The sequence below is a fragment of the Antrostomus carolinensis genome, unplaced genomic scaffold, assembly GCF_000700745.2.
Source record: "Antrostomus carolinensis isolate BGI_N321 unplaced genomic scaffold, ASM70074v2 scaffold1904, whole genome shotgun sequence".
Lineage (NCBI taxonomy): Eukaryota > Metazoa > Chordata > Aves > Caprimulgiformes > Caprimulgidae > Antrostomus > Antrostomus carolinensis.
In genome coordinates, this window is record NW_010308535.1 from 5059 (window position 1) to 26499 (window position 21441).

At 41.8% G+C, this 21441-nt stretch overlaps 1 protein-coding gene across 1 annotated transcript in view; it reads left to right on the forward strand.

The window, feature by feature from the left end:
* Positions 1-18601: 18601 nt before the first annotated feature.
* LOC104523255 (reticulon-1-like) overlaps positions 18602-21441 on the forward strand; it is a gene marked incomplete at its 3' end in the record, with an annotated part of 70230 nt that continues 67390 nt past the window's right edge. Inside the window, exon 1 of the mRNA XM_010165780.1 lies at positions 18602-18791. Coding sequence (XP_010164082.1) covers positions 18602-18791 — 190 coding nt within the window. The remainder of the gene's footprint in view (positions 18792-21441) is intronic.

The following is a 21441-nucleotide window of genomic DNA, read 5'->3' on the forward strand; positions in this document are numbered from 1 at the left end:
GAAACATGAACCTCAAAAAGTACCACAGAAGTAGCATTTTGACTAATATCTAGGGCAAAAGAATTGCACTTGAAAGCAACAATGAAATGCAATGAGGAGTTTTCACCTGCTTTTCTTTTCTTGCATTTTTCCATGGTGACTAGCACATCTCTCTGTCTCTGAGGCACAATGGAAATTGAAAACCTGCTAGACTGGAACAAGTGCAGTCAGCTTTCCAGCATGAAATAGTACCTTAATTGGTCTGTCTGCATGGATGAAAAAGGGCAAGCCCTATCATCCCAGTCTGAGAGATATGATGAGAAAAGCATCCTAGATATGATATCAGTAAGTCTTCCTTGAGCTATTTGTATCTTTTGATGAGGAGATCTGGTAACATAAGTCACAGAACAAGGACACTGTAAGACTTGTGTATCAAAACATCGTTTTGAGCATGTAATGGACTTCCTACATAACCAGCTTAAGGAAATCTTAAAAAAAATATTTTTCTTTCTCTTGTATTTCTTTTTTTCATCCTTTTTTTTTTTTTTTTTTGGCTGAATCACAGAAACGAGACTAGCAAGCACCTTGAGAAGTCACCTAATTGACCCCTTTGCTCCAAGGCAGAATGGACTTTTTCCAAACCTTCCCTGTGTACTGTTTCTGTAACCTGCTTTTAAAAGCCTCTGGTAATGGATATTCCAAAACCAAAGGCTAATGGCAGATGTAAATCTCAATGAGCAAAGAAAGTTAGTGAGTGCAAGAGAAAATAGTGGTTATGTTCAATGGCACTTTGATATTATATTACCTTTTAGATTTTGCTGTAGGAGAACAAGAACCTGGAAGTTTCTAAGGCTCAGTTGACTATGTCAGGAGCTTCCATCATTCCTCTGAATTATTTGTACAAGTTTATACACCTTTATATTACATAAGGAATAAATTTCTTGTTCAAATTCCTGAAATGAAGATTGATAGCAAGAAAAGGAATGAATATTCTTTTGACTTATTATTGTGATAGAGTAGAAAACCCCCAATTTATAGTTTTGAACAGGTTAATGTATCTAAACACCTTCAAAACATAAGTAACAAAGACTTCCAAAACATTAAGCCATTTCTGAAATAATCGCACAAAGAATCATCCTTAGCTGTCACTGGGTTCCCACTGGAAGAAAAGAAAAAGTTATAACACAGTCTAAAGGACTCAAAATAAAGGACTCAAAATTACTAAAAATATAAAATCAATATTCTAAGTTAATATTCTGAATGAATAAGTTAATGAAACCTCCTAAAGGCTGCTAAGCATTGTTACACTTTGGAAAAAGGAAGACTGAGAAATTATCAACTTGTATAGCTATAAACCAGTTTTACTTTTCAAAGAAGTACTTAAGGCTCTCTGTTTGTGTTATAGTTAATTAATTAAAAAAAAAGTGAAGAATTCCTGCTCGGTTCTGAGAACCACAGACCAAATTAATTCCAACGGATGAGTAAAAGATGGAAAGATGTACTAATTAGCAGCTTTTTAAATGAACCAGTTTTGTACTACAGCATCTAATTAGCCTTCTAGATAAGGCTCATGTTTTCAGTGCTCTCAGAGGCAAAGGTGGCCAAGTTTCTGTTTCTCCAATCCAAGGATTATGTTCATATATTTTAAATGCTTGAAGAGAACTGTTTTGAATTAATGAATATTTATTTATATGGCCCGTATATACCCTCTAGATTATGAGAGGCCTCTTTCACTACAGCTCTGGGGAATTACACAGCACAATAGATTCTACAAAGACAGAGAGGATAAAAGGAGCACAAAGGGTTGAAAGTCATGGGTAAGACCAGTGTACCAGGGCGGTGGAGAACAGTCACGGTTGTGAGACAATAAACAGAGGGAGAACAGAACAGGAGGAGTCTGGAGGGAACCACTGTGAGAGGAGAAGAGCTGAGAGAAATAGCCAAGATCTAATTGTTTTGCTTACAGTTTGTTGAACGAAGAAAACAGAAAATATTTAATGGAAAACAAGGATGGAAGGAAAAGGGAAATCTAGAGAAAAATTAGCTAGTTAGATTAAATTGACTATGAGGATAAGATAATTTCCTGGGAAATATATGCTAGTATATTACATCTCTATAAATTTTGTATCACATCTCTATAAATTTTGGGGGAAAAAGATACGTATGATAGCTAGTTGTGCTGGAAGAAATTGAGACCTAACACTCTGCTGTTCACATCCCAATGCACTGGATTACTACCATGACAAATTACTTTAAAAATTCAAAACCATGCTGGAAAGTAATTTCTTCCTGGTTTTTATGTTGCAATCGGTGATCAATTAAGATGTTTGAAAACAATTAAGAAAACCATGAAGGAGGCTGAAATCCTAGTTCAGGGCCAAACTTGTACTAAATTTTTCATCAAGTCTGACTTTAGAAATACTCAGATATTTAAAGATAAAGGGATAATAACATTTTTGCTGACTTGTGACATCAATGAAGAAAGCCGCAGCCAAAGCATATGGTACCGTACTGTAATGGTGGTAGCATGTAGTCAATAAAGCTTTAAGGACTGTCTGAGCATGTTTGGAAGACAAGCTCTGATCCTCAAGACCACAAAATTAGAGGACAGAGGTTAATTAATTTGTTACTATTTCTTGGCTTTGGTATTGGTCAACCACAAAGGATGCATTAAAAAGGCCACCCAACACCCCCACAGCTTCTCACAGTGTGACAGATCTAAGACTGTGCTGCCACAGAGGTGATAAAGACAGGCTCAGACAGCAGCTTTTCTCTTCCAAAACCAGCTCATATTTCTGTGGAAATACTGAACAAAATAGAGGGGAAAGAATGAGAAAGATGTTAAATTTGTTCATGATAATGAAACTCTGCATATTGACCTAGCATCAGGTTAGACTGATTCTCTCTTGCCAGGCAGATTTGATTGCTTTTTTAATAGAATTATAAAATGTAATGGAAAGAGGGAATCTAAAATCTGCCTTGTATTTGATAGAATGTGTATTTGAAATAGACAGCTCTCGAAACTGCATTCAAGGGGATTTAGGTGGCTGGACTGTTACTGGCAGAGTGGTAACACCTGTACGAGATCTTATAGTGAAACTGGGCGTTGATCAAGTGAGTGGAAGTCTTCAGCTTTCCAATAAAACAAAGAAATCTCAGCTTGCTGTTTTAAGACATAGTATTGGAAGTATAATATAGTGCTGCCTCAATCAAATCAGTTACAGAGAGGACAGGAGTATGCAGACTATTGCTGCTTCTGCTGCAGAGGAGGGAATGGCCATGCTGATTTCTCTACCCAGATGCATCCTATGAGAAGGAACATCAAACACAGTCTACACTGTCTTAGTCTGTTCCTCTTAAAGTTATGGCAAAATTAATCTGCCTTGCATGACATGTGTCCCTAAGGATTATTTATAAGATTATGGTGTGAGAGCCAAATCAGAAATCAATGATGTGTGGACGGGGAAGCAGCAGTGTGCTACATACTCCTAAATTCTGGTTCACTGGTTAAAACATTCGCTGCTCACTGACTGCAGTGAGGTTTTGGCACTGGCAGTACTCTTGGCAAAACCAATTTCTTCTTTTTATCTCTTTCTAATGCCTCTTAGACTTCAAGTCACCAAAGGAGATATCACAGGTCCATGTTGGGTGGAGAGCCAGGCAGAAAGCAACAGCTTCTTTTAACATTAGTTTGCACACCATTCTTAGTCTCTAGTCTTCTGGGGTTGCAGCTGGATTCAAAAGATGGGTTAGATCCTGTTTGCCTCTCTGCCCACTGTTTCACCAGAAAAAGAAGAATTGAGCCAAAATTCTGTTAAGATGGTTGTAACAAATCCAGACAGCCTCTTCAGCTGTTAGAACCTGCCTGCAAAGCTGCAAATCCTATTGTCCAGACCCTCCCACAGGACCAAATTATTACTAGACAGAATGACTGACAGGTGATGCCTTCTGTGCAAAAGGATTTCTGTCCCTCACTGTGCCACCAGAGAAAGCTGAATACAGTGAGGGTCAGCTTAGCAGAATCACAGAATCACAGAATGGTAGGGGTTGGAAGGGACCTCTGGAGATCACCTAGTCCATCCTCTCTGCCAAAGCAGGTTCACCTAGGGCAGGTTGCACAGGACTGCATCCAGATGGGTTTTGAATATCTCCAGAGAAGGAGACATGGAACTGCTTAATGCATGGGTGCAGTGCTCATGTGATGTTCCTCCCCATTTGCTGTGCCTGTGCAACGTGATGTCTCTACAGTACGCACTCCAGCCATGACATGCCACTCCTTACTGCTCAGGAGCAATGGCTATGGCATATCCAGAGAGATATTTCCGTTGCTGTAAAGTCAGGGTCTGAAGCAGGCTGATACCACCATGCTCCCTAAAGGGCAGAGTCTCCAAAATCAGAGGACACAAATGGCTAAATTCTCTCTATTGCAGTGAAGTGCTGGAGGATAGATTTAGTGCTGTGAGGAGAATTAGCAAGCTGGGCATGAGGGAGGGAAATGGGGGGAAGGCTTAGTGAGCTGAAGAGCAGGAGAGTGGGAAATGATGGCTGAAGAGAGGGGGCACAGGAGGCATAGTGTTCCGTGGATGGATCCTCCCAGTAACGTGCAGGGGTGAAGTGTGCTGGATATGTGCTGCTTGACGTACTTGTAAATGATGTGGAAAACAGGGAGAACAGTGATGTGACAAATGATGCAGAATTAGGTTAGTAAAAACAAAAGCTGTCTGCAAAGAGCTGCAAAAGGAACCTCATAAAATTTGAGCAACTGGATGGTGAAACAGTGGAGGTAACTCGATGGTGATAACTGCGAACTGTTGCACGTGAGGAGAAATAGCCGTGACTACAGATACGCACCACTGAGCTCTAAATTTGCTATCACATCTCAGGAAAAAAGATCTCAGAGGCATTGTGGATAATTCAATGAAAATATCAGTTCCACATTTGTGAACCATGAAAAAAGCAGACAAAAAGTTAGAAACCGCTGAAGGAGAGACAACAAAACATTGCACTGCAGCAGCAAATCCCCAGTGTACCCACATCTTACATCATACAAGAAATTTGGCTTCTTCCCAGCTCTTCCTTCACAAGCTTTTTAAAAAATATAGCTATAAAATGCCCAGGGAAGAGTAGTTTACATGACCAGCAGTATGCAATACTTTCCATATGAGGAGTGACTAAATAGAAGTGCTCACCTTGGAAAGCAGATGAGTAAATCACAGATGTATGTAAATATAGATAAAATAGTTATATATAAAAACATATAAAATTTGCCACACAAATGGCATGAAGATGTAAACAGGGAACAACAGCCATTATTTCTTACTATACAAGCATATTATGAAATAGGCAGGCAGGTTCAGAACAAACAAAAGGAAGTGTTTCTTCATCCTGTAATTAAATTGTGGAACTCATTGCTGCAGGATGTCTTGGAAGCTGAAAGCATAAATGAATTAAAAATGTGATTAGACAAATTTATGGATATACCTCCATCAAAGGTTGTTAAACAAGAGGATGTGGTTTCAATATCTGACTTGGTAAATCTTTCAGCAAAGATCTCAGGAAATTTGCAAGGATATATTGAGGAAGGAGGGCGAAGGATTTTCACTCACTGTGAAAGGGAGCGATTTCCACTCCTGGTTTCCCTCTCTGTGTGCACTTTCTCTAATCAGCTGCAACTGGACCCTCTCAGAGACAGGATCCTGAGCAATCCTTTGGCCTGAGCGATTCTTATAAATGGATCAATCCTTACTTTATAATTACTTTATTTCCTTTCTCATTTCCCTTTATCTGTCTTTAGTTTTTATAACCAAGCCATTGGTTTAGCTCAGACTCCCAGTAGCATAGCTCCTGGCTGACCAGACTTTACAATTCTTTTTGACTCCTGGGAGTGTTGGACAGTTGACCCATGTCCTGTGTTAATGTTCAGCACCTGGCAAAATGGGGAGGATTTTTTAAGTAGCTTTTGGGTACGTAGAGCCATAGAGTTCATTTTCCTTGTTTTCCTTTAAGTAGCTACGGGGAACATAGAACCATAGAGTTTGTTTTCCTTGATGCATCCCGGAAAAGTTTTTGAAGACTCCACTAGGCAAGCGTGGGCAGTTGTCGAGTTACAGTTCTAATTCCTGGTGATGTGCTCCTGGAATGACAGTGGTAGAAGACAGTAACAACAGTGAGTTGAGCTAGGCTGAAAACATGTGTATTAGAGCTACTCTTCATAAATGAATCTCCATCATCTAAAAGAGTACTTAAAGGCACAATTATAAAATGTGTAAATGATTCAGCTCTGGAACAGGATGCAAACACCTGTTGAGGGGGGAAAAGGAGCAACCAAGAAATGGAATCTGGAAATTAGTTTAAAAAAAATGATCTCTCTCTTGTAAACTGATACATCTGGGAATTGCTCTGCCCTTCCTCCTCCCCAGATTCCTGTTCTCAATGGAGGCAGAAATGTTAGTGGGTACATAGAAAAGCAGATGTTAAGTGAACAGCAACAGGAAAATGAAATGACAGTGGTATATTGAAATGGAAATGGGGAATGTCAATTTGATCTGTGTATTCAGAGGCATTATGTCATGAAGTCTCTTTTGATATAACCATAGTAAAAGCATGTCTACAACACTGCAGCTACTTTCCGAAGATTGTTAATAAAAAAAGCAGAACAAATTACACAAAGTTTAAAAACCTACAGCAAAATGAAGAGTGACTTTTGGGAAGCTATGAATACATCAACAAAGAAAACACCAGGGAGGGGGAAAAGTTGTTTAAGCTAAAGTACACTGTTGGCACAAGAACAAATGGCTGTAAACTGGCCATAAATAAATTTAGGCTGGAAATTTCAAGAATTTGTCTAGCCCTAAGAGAAGTGAATTTTTGGAACAGTTTTCCAGTAGAAATAAGAAGGACAGAATGCTCTACCTCATTTTAAAATGACAGTGAACTGTTTATATGATATAGTTGCCTGAAATAGAAAAGAACTGTATCTGGCAAGCCAGGAAGTCTCTTATATTTTGGTATTTTAAGCATTTCTATATTATAAGATGAAGGCAGATTTGAGAATATAAATATTTGAAGGGCAGAGGTAGAAGAAATACTTTCTTGAGAAACTTCCAGAGAGTGAAGTGGTTAGGCAGTATTTACTCAAAAGAACTCATGGATGACTCATCACTTGGGTTGTCTAAAATAAGACTGAATAAAACAGTAATCCAGGTACTTTCATGATGTGCCCTGTAGTGGCCAGTGTAATGAACAAGGCAATCTTAATTGGTCCATTTTCATAATGAGTAATGTTACAGGGACTTGAAGGTTCAAACCTTGGAGCCCACTGACAAAGATACGATACACAGGGAAATGGATTCTCTTCAATAATTGCTGAAAAAGAAGAAACAGTGACCAAAAGTCATGGCTGTTGGGCTGGGGATTCCTACCTTCTTGCCTTCACTTGCAGGCAAGTGGTGTTAGGTTTCCGTGTTGTTGGTATGAGCAGGGTTTGCATCCTAGAGAGAAGCCCACAGGGAGGTATACATTTCACAAGGAGCTTCAGGACCACCATTTCCAGCTACATGGTTCAAAATGTCAGGTAAGGATTTCAGATTCTGAGATCGAGTGGCTTCAGGAAAGTTTGAATAACTAAGGCAGTAGCCATGGAAGTCAGTATTTAAAAGATCAGACCTCAGGTATAAGGATTGGCAGATGTAGCCTGCCAATTTTGTAGCAGACTACAAAATGGGATTCTGAGTTTAGTTTTATCTTTAAACAGCTTATTTCTTCTCTCTGAAGATATATATATATATATATATTTAATATTAAGCTGCCATCTAATCTTATGTTTCATTTTTGGAAAATATGGGAGGGTCATACAGGAGGGTCTTCTGTCATCTGAATGACAAGCATAGCAGTGGGTTTTCTGTTTAGTGCTGCTGGAACATTGTTTTCCAGATCAATGATGAAAGTGATGGTATGGAGACTGGAACGTGGAAGATACAGTAGGACAAGAACAATCGCTAGTGCTCAGCTGTAGTGCATCTTTGAAATAATAGGCTGGATCACTGTGTCACCAGGCACAATGCATGTTACACCAACAGGTAATGGCTTCACAGTGGTTTTTTTAGTGACATAGAACAGATCTTTAACAGAGGATGGAGATATAAATTCTATCTTAATTGATTGTCTATTTTAATGGAAAATAATCACAGAATCACAGAATGTCAGGGATTGGAAGGGACCTCGAAAAACCATCTAGTCCAATCCCCCTGCCAGAGCAGGAACCTAAATGAGATTACACAGGAAGGCGTCCAGGCGGGTCTTGAATATTCGTCTCCAGAGAAGGAGACTCCACAACCTCCCTGGGCAGCCTGTCCCAGGGCTCCGTCACCCTCACTGTAAAGAAGTTTCTTCTCAAGTTCAAGCGGAACCTCGTGTGTTCCAGCTCACACCCATTGCCCCTTGTCCTACCACTGGTTGTCACTGAGAAGAGTCTAGCTCTATCCTCGTGACACTCATGCTTTATATATTTATAAACATTAATAAGGTCACTCTTCAGTCTCCTTTTCTCCAAGCTAAAGAGACCCAGCTCCCTCAGCCTTTCCTCATAAGGGAGATGAGGAATAATAAGCCATAGTAAAAGCAGACATACTTGGGAAATTAAGCTCTCAGAATTAGTTTTCTGATTTTAATTTGAAATTTTGATTCTTTACATTTTAAGACTTGTTCCCATGCATATCAGTAGAAAATAATTTCATTGTCCTCAGAGATCTTTAATCTACCCCCTTGACATTTGCATTCCTTGCTTAAATAAATATGCACTGGAGGCATTTAGTATCTGACCATGCCCACTTACACAACAGATGTCAGGCAGTTACCCTTTATTCTTAATATACAATCAAATTGCTAAAAGCATTGAAATTCTGGGCTCTGTCCAAGACCGATAGTTGAATAATTAAAGTAAAAAAGACTTCAAGTTCTCACATTTCTTTTTCATGAACTCACTTGATGTAACTTTCAATACTGAGAATACCAGAGCTGGACAAAACCCTGTTGGCAATACTTTCACCACTAAAAATACAGGTTCAGAATAATGAATTATCTCTTACTGATTTTGCTGAACTGCTTCAGCTGGGAGATGGAAATGCAAATCCAGAACCCAAAACACTACTTTGAGGTAGTGTCATTTAAAACGGTCAACTGTCACAGAAGTTATATTAACCAAAACTATTTCAAAACTTGTTTTATATAAAATAAAAATAAAACCCTCCATGTATCCACCATTAATAAACACAAAGGCAATTAAGCCAGTAGATTAATACAGATGCTAAGAAAGTTCTGAGAAGTCAGAAAAAAACAGAATCATAAATGATTCCTCACTGCTTCCACAAGGCAAACCTCAAGCAGCCTCTTCACGTTCTTTAAGTTTTCAACTCTATACTGAATCATGTGGTCATTTATGATGTGTTCATCTCATTTTGATTTCTCACCCCTGACTGGAGAGTCAGAATTGCCAAGATCCCCCTCTTTTTCAGAAGCTTCTTTAGAAATGTCACAAAAATTGTGTATATGACACAGAGGAATCAGTTGTGTCTCCCAGGTTAATTTTGTCCAGAATAATCTTATGAAACCTGTTCTACTAACAGCTGAACAGAGATGCTGCTGACCTGAAATGCTTTCTATGAGCACCACAATCCTCCTTCCATTTGGAGTTAGCCTCTTTCATGCCTGTCCTGGGAGTCCAGTTATCTCACTTTTTTCCCCTGGGTCTATCTCCAGTTTGCTTTGTTGATTCAGGTCCTGTAGCTCACAAAGCTCCTACTGCCTGGGATAGATGACAGGATTAGGGGAACATTTCTATCTTTCGACCACTTGAAGGCAGGACAATCCTTAGAAAATGTTGATAAGACTTCCAAGTGTAAAGCACAGAAAATATTCAACTCATTTCACTTGCTTGAATTTTTCTCCCCAAATCCCCAAACTGTGTGAAGGGCAAAAACTCATTTCCTCTTACAACATCTTCCACTGGCTCTTCTGTATTTCTCTTTTCTTATCTATTTCTCTACTATGTTCAGCAGTAATGAGTTGATAAGAATTCAGATAAGGAAATTACAACAAATTGGATGGTGGTTTTTTCCTTCTTGGGCATGATAAGGACGGATTCTTTATGCCTTACTCTGGGAAATCACCCCTGTAATGTCGCTTGTGAGTGGCAAAACCCACTTTATTTTCACTGAGATGAGTCATAACCTCTAATTCTATTTTCATAAACATAATGTTGATGGACAAAGTTGTATGTTGATGCACACCATGAACTTTCCAAGGCAGTGAGTGATTCATCTCAGCATTTTGAGGAAGGTAACATTTTCTTCACAATCCAGCAGAGGGCCCTGGATCTGATTTCACTTTTTGGGCAGATTAATGATGCAGTGGGGCTGTTCATGGGGAAACCAGCACAGCCCTGTTTCCTAAAAATCAAAAATGTTTTGGTTTTTACAAAAGCTAAGTTCCATTAAGAAGAGAACATGCCACAAGTTATAAAAACAATTAAACAGAGTTATTTATTTATCTACCCACTCCACTGCAAAATGCAGAGAATAAAAATGATGATTTTAGGGGTTATTTCTGTCAGGGATAGGGATTAATCCTGCCTGGTTTTGCCTTTTCAGCACTGACATCAGTTAGAGTTTGGAGAATGTAGATGTGTGTTCATTGCAAACATTTAATTCACAAAATAAAGCCACAGATGAGCAGAGCTGGTAAGAATTTGCAGGTTGTTCTCTCCAGTTTGAATAATATGATATAAGGGATGCACTACAAAGTGATTTTGAAATGTAAAGCAATAATGGTTCCTTTGAAAGGCTGATAAGTGCTAAATGATCTATCAATTAAATGCAAAAACAAATCCCAACCCTGCAAATATTATACAAAACCAGCTTCTTTGAAGTCAAACGGACTAATTACAAATATAAAATAGAGCCTGGTTCTACAGCACTTCTGTTAACTGAAGTTTAATCGCAAGGAATTTAATAAAAAATAGATTAAAAAGGTCTCAGAACAACTCTATCTTGGCTTCACACTGACAAAACGCAATCCCTGCCTGACTCAGCCATCTCTGGGTCTCTAGCACCCAAAAAGCTCAGAATTGTGTTTAACTTTGCACCACAGAACATTGCAGTTCTCATATCAGAAATGAGGTGTGTGGGCACTGCCTGGCAAAGGGTTATAGTCAGCATTATAACACCTCACCTCTGGGCAGGTAGAGCCAGCTCAAAAGGGCAACTAGACACATCTGTCATTTGCTGCCTTATTTTGAGATAAAGTAGCTGTGCTCAGGGCTGACTGAGTGTGAGCCAGCTAATGAACAGGCAATGCTCAAATAACTTCTTCTCACAAGAAATTTTTCAATGAATAATCAGAACTGGGAAGTTCTGAGCCTGATTTTGATTTATGGATTGGCCCCAGTGGCTGCTGTAAAGATGTTCCTGGTTCTCATTTGTATACAAAGAAAGAAAATTGGGTCTGTGCTATAAAAAATGGAAGAAAAGACAAGTATGTTGCTCATTAGGGGAATATAAGTCCCAACTCTCAAGGTCACACTGAAGCAGCTATTGCAATGTTCATTTTTATCATATGTAGACTTATTGGTCCTCAGACCTCTTACATTAAACTTGATCTCTCAGGTTACCTGTTAGCACTGTATCTTTAGATGAACCAATGGCATACACATAGATATCCTCATAGCAACTGTTAGGAGCATTGCTGATTACCTCCAGGTAACAATTGCTTAAAGGCATCTCTGGGCATGAAGCATCGTGTCTATCGAGAATGTGTTCCCTTTCACTGCAGTTCTGTCAATATTTGCATATTGCAGCAGTTCTGGGTCTTAGGGATGGTGGATGTGCCTCTCAGTTACACTAAAATGTGTAATCTCTTGTGTGTTTTAGAAGTGATTACAGGTCTTACCTCCATCTCTGTGCCATGCCAAATCCTAAATGAAAGCATATCAGGCCATTTATGTTTCCTCCAGCATACAAGCTGCAATCTTTGGCATCTCTGAGTGTCCGGAGATGTGCAAACGGTACATAATCAACACTCAGAGTCTGATAAATGCATGCACTGTATCAGCATAATTCAGGGCTCAAATGCTAACCTCTAATGGACTTGCTGCAGAGCTGGGTAAGTGCACAGAGCACTCTGTGCACAAATACCTTCTGATGTAATGCAAGGGAATGAGAATTCATAAAGAAAACTGCTTCTCTAGCAGCTGGTTGTACATTTTGGGTACCAACTGAACTATCCTATGATGGAAGCAATTCTGGTTAGACTTTTCTCTCACTTACTTCAGCTTCTCCCTATATCAAATCTGTGGATATTTTAATTGTAGTTATCTTTGGTTTACATTTGCTGTCTTACCGATATCAACACCATTGCCCATATAAACTTCTGGCCACTGTATGGTCTGTTCAGAGCTGACATAAAATGTCTTGTTTGATACTTTCTTTTCAGCTGGATCATTAATAGTGAAATTAAATAGTACTAGACCCAGTGGTGTCAGTCTGAACATTTTTCTCTGTGATGACTGGCCTCTGAAACTGCTCTGCCAGGGCTTGAAGAAGGAAATCCTGTTCCATGCAGCTGGGAATCTCTGACAGGACAAATTCTAATGCTTCTTCTTTTAATAACTCTGGGCTAGGCTCCCAGGATGAACACTGTAAAAAGAGAAAAAGATTACTCTTCTGAAGATGCTCGTGAACAACACTTGCAATAGCACACAGAGATCCTGCTGCTGTGTGGAGTATGTACTTGCAAATAATATCACCAGCTAAGATAATGGATTCAGATACTGACTCCTGGTCCAGAGTCCTCCAGGACAGGGAGTCATCTCAATACACATATATTCTAGAGGTGACTGCAGAGCCTTTAAGACATAGCACTTGGATGGCAGTTCAGCTACTGAGCACTGCTGAATCTAGGCCACTACTGGATGTATCTTGCATATGCACAGATCCCACTTACTCACCTGTCTACTCTGCTCAGCTCTCCTTCTCTACAAAGAGGTTTAAGCTGGGCAGAAGGGGGAAACAGGCTGTGTTCATCAGAGGCCCGGTGGGTTTTCTCCTCTCTGACACTGATACACACACATCCCATGGCTTTGCTTGCTCACATGGTTAACAGTTTTGCTGTTTGAGCTCCTGTCACTGTATTTCCTTGTAAAGCTCCCTTTTCAGAGAAGCAGAGGTAATCCTCACTGCTCCTAGAGCAGCTGTTGATGTGGAAGGGATGAAGGACAGAGCAGTCAGTCAGGCTTACCGAGGAAGGCACCGCCGTTAATCACATTTCATTACAACTGGAGGGCTAGAGATGCTGAAAGCTCTCGCAGGATGTGGAAATTAAAGGGCCAGACAGGGACTTTATATACTGCTGTGGTATGGCTAGAACCAGGCAAACCTCAGAGCAATGAACTGTTTGCTAAAGACTGTGGCTGTGAGCTTTGAAAGTGAAGGAAGGTTAAATTACACAACATGCAGCAAAATTGCTACTATTTAGACTCTAGTATTTTTGAAATTGCACTTACTGGAGGCCCCAGTTGAACCAATCTCCTCATTTTACAGCATGTGGTAAGAGATGGCTCTCTCCAGGAGATCATTTTCAGAGCTGCAGTTTTGAACTAGAGTACCTGTCTCATCTCTGCAGTGTTCATTACAAAAGAGAGCACACCCTACGCAGTTGTTTGTCCAGGAAGGCTGTTATTATACTTAAACTGCTGTCTTTTCTGGGCTTAACCAGTTTTGCTGTTGCTTTCCTGGCACTGGGATGCTTGTGCTTTCAGGAGCAAAATTGGATCTAAGACCCACAGACTGATGCAGAAACTTACTCCAGGTAACAAAGCAGTGCTGGGATAGGAGCCTGTGTGGCCAGTCCCAGGAGTTCTGTGGGGGAAGCAGGGAGGTGGATGATGCCCTGAAGCTCTGCAGGAGGTTGTGGTACCTATTTCCAGATAAGTCTGAAACATTGGCCTTGGCAGTTGTAGCAGTGGGAAAAGTAGATGAAAAGGACCTTGGAGAGGCTGTCTGGCCCTGCCCCCTCATTACCAGATCTTGTGGAGATGAAGAGGGAGAAGGTATGAAGACCCAAGGTCCAAGGGTCTCCTTCAGAAGGACCAGTGTGCAAGAGCTGCTTGGCGAACTGAAAGGTGACAGATGGCCTTTGCTGTGGGGAGTGCCACCACCATGGGTCAGCTATTCTCTCAGGCCATTTGCCTCCCTGTAGTAACAGTTTTGAGTAGTTTGGCTTGCTGAGGAGGTTGTTATTCTTACCAGGAATCTGTCCTTGCCTTGGGACTCACGATATCTCTCTGTGCCTTGTAGGGCAGGCGTGTGCCTGATTTACCCCACAGCATGGCTGCTGGGGTTTCTGCCTGTCTGCATCTACGTGAGATCTGATCGCATGCTGTGGAAGGAAATGAATGCATGCTGGCCAGGCCAGTCCTGTCATACACTCCCAAAGGTTTGCTTGTTTGGGGGAAAGGGTGTGAGACACACGTGGAAACCAGGCTGTCTGCAGTGCAGATGTGGTGAATTGAAAACCAGACCATAACTGCCACAGTGCTGGAGTCTTTGCTGTGGGGTAGGGGCAGGTTGCTTTAGTTATCTTTGTTTCCCCAGTTATATCAAAAGCCTCTTTTCTTTTTTTTTTTGCTTTGCTTTTTGCTATTGCAATTCATTTATTCTAAAACCTCAAGAATAAATCCTCAAGGAAGAGAAATGATTTTTTTTTTCTATTGCTGAATCAGTTAATATACCCTGCCAGGTCCTATGCTCTTCGTTGGTAATGTTACATCTGAGACCAAAAATCCCCTCGAGGTTCAAAGTCACTTTGGCCCAGCTGCATACATCAGCCCTAGAACACAAAGGGCTATAATGGAAAGAGAAGCAATTTGTGTGGATATGTTTTCAGACTTCATACATTCAAAGACTTATAATGTCCAAAGGGAAGAGCAAGAGAATTAAATACCAACGAGCAGAGATAGATGAGCCCTTCACAAGTCATTTTTCAACACAATAAAATACAAACTACCAGGAGCTTTTGAGAATTTGTTGAAAACAGAAAGAAATCATCTTTGTGTCTTTGTGCTGAGTATTACTTAAACTCACACCTCTCTTAAGCACACATTTGATTAAATCTTCATCCAGCCTGGTCTTCCTGTGGGGATCTTAAAAGAACCAGTAAAATCTCTAGTGACATAACCTTATGCACAACAGCCCAGGTTGTGCCAAGTTATGAGTTTTCTGTACAAGCTTGCAAAATGGATCAATCAAGCTTTCTGAGTATCATCTGTCCTGTTGTTTCTGTTGATTTTTATTTTTTTTTCATTCATCCTGTCAAACCAAAGCTTTGCTATCAGAAATGTATTTACCACACCTGTAACAGTCAGTGGGAGCCCAGGATTTGTATCCAGGGTTTGAAATTGGACCTCTAGTTTCCTACACGATACTGTGCAGGGCTGATTGTATTGCATGAGACTGTTCCAGGTCACCTGGGGCCTGTACAGGAGCTGGTGAAATAAAACCCTGGGCTGCACCACAATTGGGATCCCTGGAGCAAACCCCACTTTTTTGCTTTATTTATGTACTTGTTCCTGCTTGTCTGCGTTTCTCTTCAATAAGCAGATCACACAGTCCACACTTTCCTCTAAGTCTTTTACTACAGTAACACTGTCTGTGTTCATGCCAGCAGCCCTCAGATCATGATGACCTTTTTGGTCTGTAGAAATGAATCATTCCTAGTGTGTGTGCACACATTCTGATGATATTACACTATCAGAAGACCTTTGTGATTGCATATTGCTCACACAGCAAAGCTGTCAGGGGCTTGGTGCTCTTACAGGCCTTCTCCTAAGCCGTGCAGTCCATTATCGACCCACACAGAAAATATCATAGGGCTGCCCCAGAGAGTGATGGATAAGAAAGAAAACCAGAGAGTCTGAACAAGGGCATGTATTAAGCAATATGGGAAGACACATTTTTGAAAACATTGTGTATATCATTAACATTATTAATAGTAACTTTGAAGTCACCAGAATCTTGCCAGAATCATAATCAGACAATATACTGTGCATGAGACGTGGTATATGTCAAAGGGGGAAGTACTAATTAGGTAAATTTATCTCCGTTGCTCATGAGGTGAGCTCAAGGTGTGGGCTTTGGCAATACAAACACAATGACTAAAATCATATGCTGCTGGACTGCAGCAAAACCTATCCTATCTTGATATAAACAAATAAAGAAAATCCAATAAGCCTCTGCATATAAGGCAGCTTGAACACACCGGAGAACATATTTTCACCATGAAGATGTTAAATAATGCTTACTTAATAAATGCTTTATGTGTGAGTTACAGGAGAATCAGTGTTCACAACGAGGGATTCAGCAGAGCTGCATGGCTCAAGCAGCTTTTTTCTCAGTCAAAAAACTTGAAGCTGATATCACAGACACATTTTCTGTCTATCATCTCAGGTGTCTTTGAAGTATGGGGTGCCTGGAAGTAACTCATAAGTAAACCTGAATTTGATAGACTATGTTGTGTGACACTTACCTCTGTAATTGTCTTAACAAAGCAGTGGCTCAACAGGGCATTCCCTGGTAGTCTTTACCCTCTGGATAGCCATATTTCAGCCAAGTAGTTTGGAGTAGTTTTCTTGTTCTAGCCCAGATGGTCTTGCATGCTATGTTAAAGCATATGTTGCTCTGAAAGTATAATAATGTTGATCTTGAAATAGGGCACAACATAGTAAAGGGAAAGTGGGTTTGAAGTAATTGTTTTTCAATAATTAGTCACACTAGGGAGCTCAAAACAAGAAAGAAGTTATTGATGGTTAAGTCCACACGGTCTGTTGAGATTTGCCTCAAGTACTAACTCACCAGCCTGTACCATGAGTTTCCAAGCGTGGCTATCAGGGCAAGGCAGCACTTCAAGAGACCATGGGACCTTAGACATGGATTCTTTAGAATCACTCTTATTACTTAGAGCTTGAGATAGCAGAGTTTCTCTGAATTCACAGTAGTCACTTCACTTCCAGTTTGATTTGGCTGATCTTGTGCATGTTGCTCACACTGGCGTCTTTGGCTGCAGACCTCCAAAAGACACCCCTGTCCCTGGTCCACCCCACTGTGCTGAGGAGCCCATCTTTGAAGAGCCATGGGGAGCTGGGACTGAACATCATGGACTCAGGCAGCAGCAGAACAACTCCAAGAAATAGATCCTGGTCTGGAGTGAGGATAAGGGTGTCAGTTCCCTGGGAAGATAACACAAATGGAAATGCTGAAGGCTACTTCTGAGGCTCTTCATCTTGTATTGTGGGCTTACCCTAGATTTCCTCCCCTCTTGCCTGGAGAGAGTATAAATGTGTTAAGTTTTCAAACTCAAGCATAAGCATGCTGGAGCTGGAGAGGGACTGAAGCATGCTGAGGGATGCTGTAACATAAAGATCACAGCTGGAAATCCATTGCTACAACAGGTAAAGAGACAGATGTGAGTGAAGTCTTCTGGCTGGGGCAATTGCTCGCCACTTTGTAGCTTGACTTGTGACATCACAAGAAAGAGGTCCTTCTGCAAGACAGTAAATTCCTTACTTTGACCTGTTAGTGCCAGAGATCCATGCAATGCAGGAACGGTCGCATAGCATTTACCTGACTCGTGTTTCCTCATCTGTGAAAGGGTGGCAAGGATTCTGGTTCCCAGTGCACCCGGGAAGTGTCACAGATCCTGCCCTGGACTTTCACCTTTACTATATCTGATGCTGCTCTCACTAACAGCAAGGATCCCTGAGAGTTCACAGAGTCTCTGTAAGCAAGCCAAATACAATGGCACACCAAAAAAAAAGGAAAGGGGAAAAAAAAAAGGCACACAGACACCTGCTGTGAGTTTATTCTGACAAGTGTCATTTAGATGCAATAAGCTGTGATCATCTCCCCGGCATGGCTGCAAACAGAAAGGAGCCAACTGGGTAAACAAACCCAGGTGCTGAGGAGTAGAGTGTGGCTTCTTCCACTGGGTTTGGGGGCTGGCAGAGAGAAGGGGGAACGGGGAGCTCTGAGGATGGGCCGTAGTCTGCCTGTACCTCTCCGCCAAGGCTGGAGGTGCAGGAGGAACCAGCCGCGTTCCCTCGGCGGGAGCGTTGCTGTGTCTGGCTGCAGCGCTCTGTGGGATGCTCTAGAGAGGAGGGGATGCAGAGGAGGGGGATGCTCGCTGTGTCAGGGACTGCAGGAGAGGAGAGGGAGGAGTGTGCCTGCCTGGAAGGGGGAATTTCTTCCCTTATACACACAGGCCGATGCCTACCCTGCTGAAGCAGTTAAACTGGGGAGAGCAGCAGCCAGGCTGGCAGATTCCTGCCCTGTGATATGCCAGCCACAGGGTGACGCAAGGGCTGGAAGGCTCCAACTAAACAAGCCATTTCCACCTGCGTAATAAGCGCTAGTGGAGATACAGCAACAGCAGCAGCAGCAGCGGCTCCGAGTCCCCGCAGCCGGCCAGACTCCAGCGCGGCCGCAGCACCATCCAGCCCTCAGTGGCCACCGCAGCTTTTCCGGTGGCTCCTGCTGCAGCCTGAGAGCCGGAGACCAGCGGCCGCCTTGTAGGCAGCATGTCAGCCCCGCCGGACCCCCAGGACCTGCTGCTGGCAGGCACTGGGATACACTGGGCTGCAGACGGGACGGACCAGTATGCAACTGGGGCTCCGCTGCGGGATGGAGATGGGGCTCAGCAGCGGGAGCAGCTGGCTTTTGGATCCGCCAGGGAACACCCGCCCGTTGCCATGGCGACTGCATCCCCAGGTAAAAGGCGAGTGGTACTCAGGGATGCTCAACAAAGGGGCCCTGGCAGCAGCATCTCCTGGTTGTCTCGTTCCCGTCCCTTCTTCCGTTCTCCCAGCCTGGCTGCTCGGAAACATTGCTAACGAGTTAGTGAGTGTGTGTAGGAAAACAGAAAATAATGAGCAATTGCAGCCTTTGCAAATAATAATTTTTGTTGATGGAGGGGAGGGGGGATGCTGGACCCAGCCAAGTTCCCTAAAGCTCTTTGCAGTTTGCTAGGCACAGGATTTCCAGATTTCAGTCAAATGTTGGAGGGCATTTGGTTTCACCTGACTTGATGGGGCTCTGTCCTCATTTGTCGTACACCTGTACGTATCTGGAGTGACAGATCCCAAAGGAGTTACTTCAGCTATTCCCTGTGCACCTGGAATTCCTGTGTGGCCCTTTATGTTATTTTGACATGTAGCTTTTAATGCAGTGCCTATTTCAAAGTGTTTGTATATTTTCTGCATGCTTTTGAGGCACATCCATTTAATCGTGGACTTTTTGGTTGCAGTGTTTTCCTCTTGCTTTTTTAGTTGTATGTGACTTAAGGTGCATTTAGTTTAACTGGGGTCTGCAGTTTCACTGATTTTTAGTTTACTTTTGGGATGTATTTGTTTTCCCTTGGTTTAGGGTTCCTTTCTTTAGTGGGTGTGTTAATAGCAGGTGTAGATCTATTTATCAACCCCAGAAGGCTTCAGCTTCTGGTAGCTCCTGGAAGAAATATTTGGAGAATAATGACTCGGTTTCCTTCTTGGTAACACTTCTTTAATTTCTTTCCCATTGCTGCCCATCAGAGAACCCAAATAATCAAATAACCCAGACCTAGGGAAGCTGGTGGACCCCCCCTAGATTTCTCTTCACTGGGAAGTATATGTTTCCATTATACAACCTGACAGCATTAAACTTGTCTTGAGTAAGTTGAGGGTCAGTGGTTGGGACAGGAATTGGGCTCCATTATGCAATAGCTGCAGGAGCATTAGGAACTGCGTTTTTGGGCTGAGTCCTTTCTAATCCCCTCTAGTCAATCAGCACAAAGAGTGCTGGCCAGAAACAACTCAGTCTGCGTGACTACGTGCATTATTCCACTGATACCCATCTGTATGGTTTTGTCAGGGTCTGAGTGTGCATCTGTGTGGATGTGTGCTTTCAACATGGATGTTTCCCTGGTGCTTTTCTGTCTGCTTGATGCTACTGAGTTCAGTAGTAAAATGGGATCTAACGCCCATCGGCTGCTGTGGGAAATGTTTTGCTGTTTCGTAGCTTTGGGCAGGCAGCTAATCTGCTGATGTGCTGCTCATTCGCTGATCTGAGTGGTAGGTTGTGAAACGTGACTTTTTACTGGAGAGAGAGGCAGATGGCTTGTCATGTAAAGCTGTTCTAGGTGTGAGGGGCGTGTGTGTGAAGAGGGGCAGGATTGGGGTCTCCCAGTAGGTTTGCCTCTACATTATAATGACATAAAGAAGGGGGAAAGGATCTTGTGAGATTTTGTTGTTCACTGATGGATAAAAACATGGCCATGCTGAATCTTAGCATACAGAACAAAAAGGGGTGGTCTCTTAAATTGTGTAAATTCCCATTAAGTTGAATTGACTGTCATACTGCTTACATTTAAAAAAGGCTGCTTCAGGCTAAACCTGATCTGTAGATTCAGGCTTATAGAATACAAAATAGACAGAAAGAAAGAAAGAGAGACAGAAAAAAGAGAGAAAGAGAGAAAGAGAGAAAGAGAGAAAGAGAGAAAGAGAGAAAGAGAGAAAGAGAGAAAGAGAGAAAGAGAGAAAGAGAGAAAGAGAGAAAGAGAGAAAGAGAGAGAAAGAAAGAAAGAAAGAAAGAAAGAAAGAAAGAAAGAAAGAATAATAAGAAAACAAGAAAAAGAAAGAAAAGAAAAGGAAAAATAAAAAGAAAGAAGAAAGAAAAGGAAAGAGAAAAACTAAGAGAATAATTTTCTGCTTTTGGAATCCTCTGCAAAAGGGCTTTAGACACATTTTCTTGCATGTGTCAAACTGTGGCAAGGTGGAGACAAAGTGAGCAACACAGACCTTTTTTTTGGTGTTTGCTAGCAATGGATTGACAGACTGTCAAATTATCAATATCATCACAGTAGTAATGTGTTTTAAACGTTTCCCATTTTGTTCTCCCTCTTTAATAAAGTAACTGTTAATGTGGTTGTGTGTCTGTCTAGCTGACCATGGCAGACAGAGCAGCATCCCAAGCAGTGCAGTCCTGTGCACGCAGTCTCCTTTCCTGTTTGTGGCTGCAGCACCTGTATTTCTGTTCCACATCACACAGACAGCTACAGCGCCCGCTCCCTTCGCCAGGGGAAGTAAATAATTTCCCTGTTCTCTCTGTGTGACTAAATATTCTTAAGTTGCTTAATAGGAGGTCTGTCATGTTACTGAATATCTAAAACTGTGAAGTATTTCAGAAAACTCTTTAATTCTCCTGCTCGGGGGGGGGATTCCTGCATGTTCCTAAGCTGTAGGAATGGACCCAGCAAGGAGATCACAGAAGCACACAGAATGTTGGGGATTGGAAGGGACCTCGAAAGATCATCTAGTCCAATCCCCCTGCCGGAGCAGGAACCTAAATGAGATCACACAGGAAGGTGTCCAGGCGGGTCTTGAAT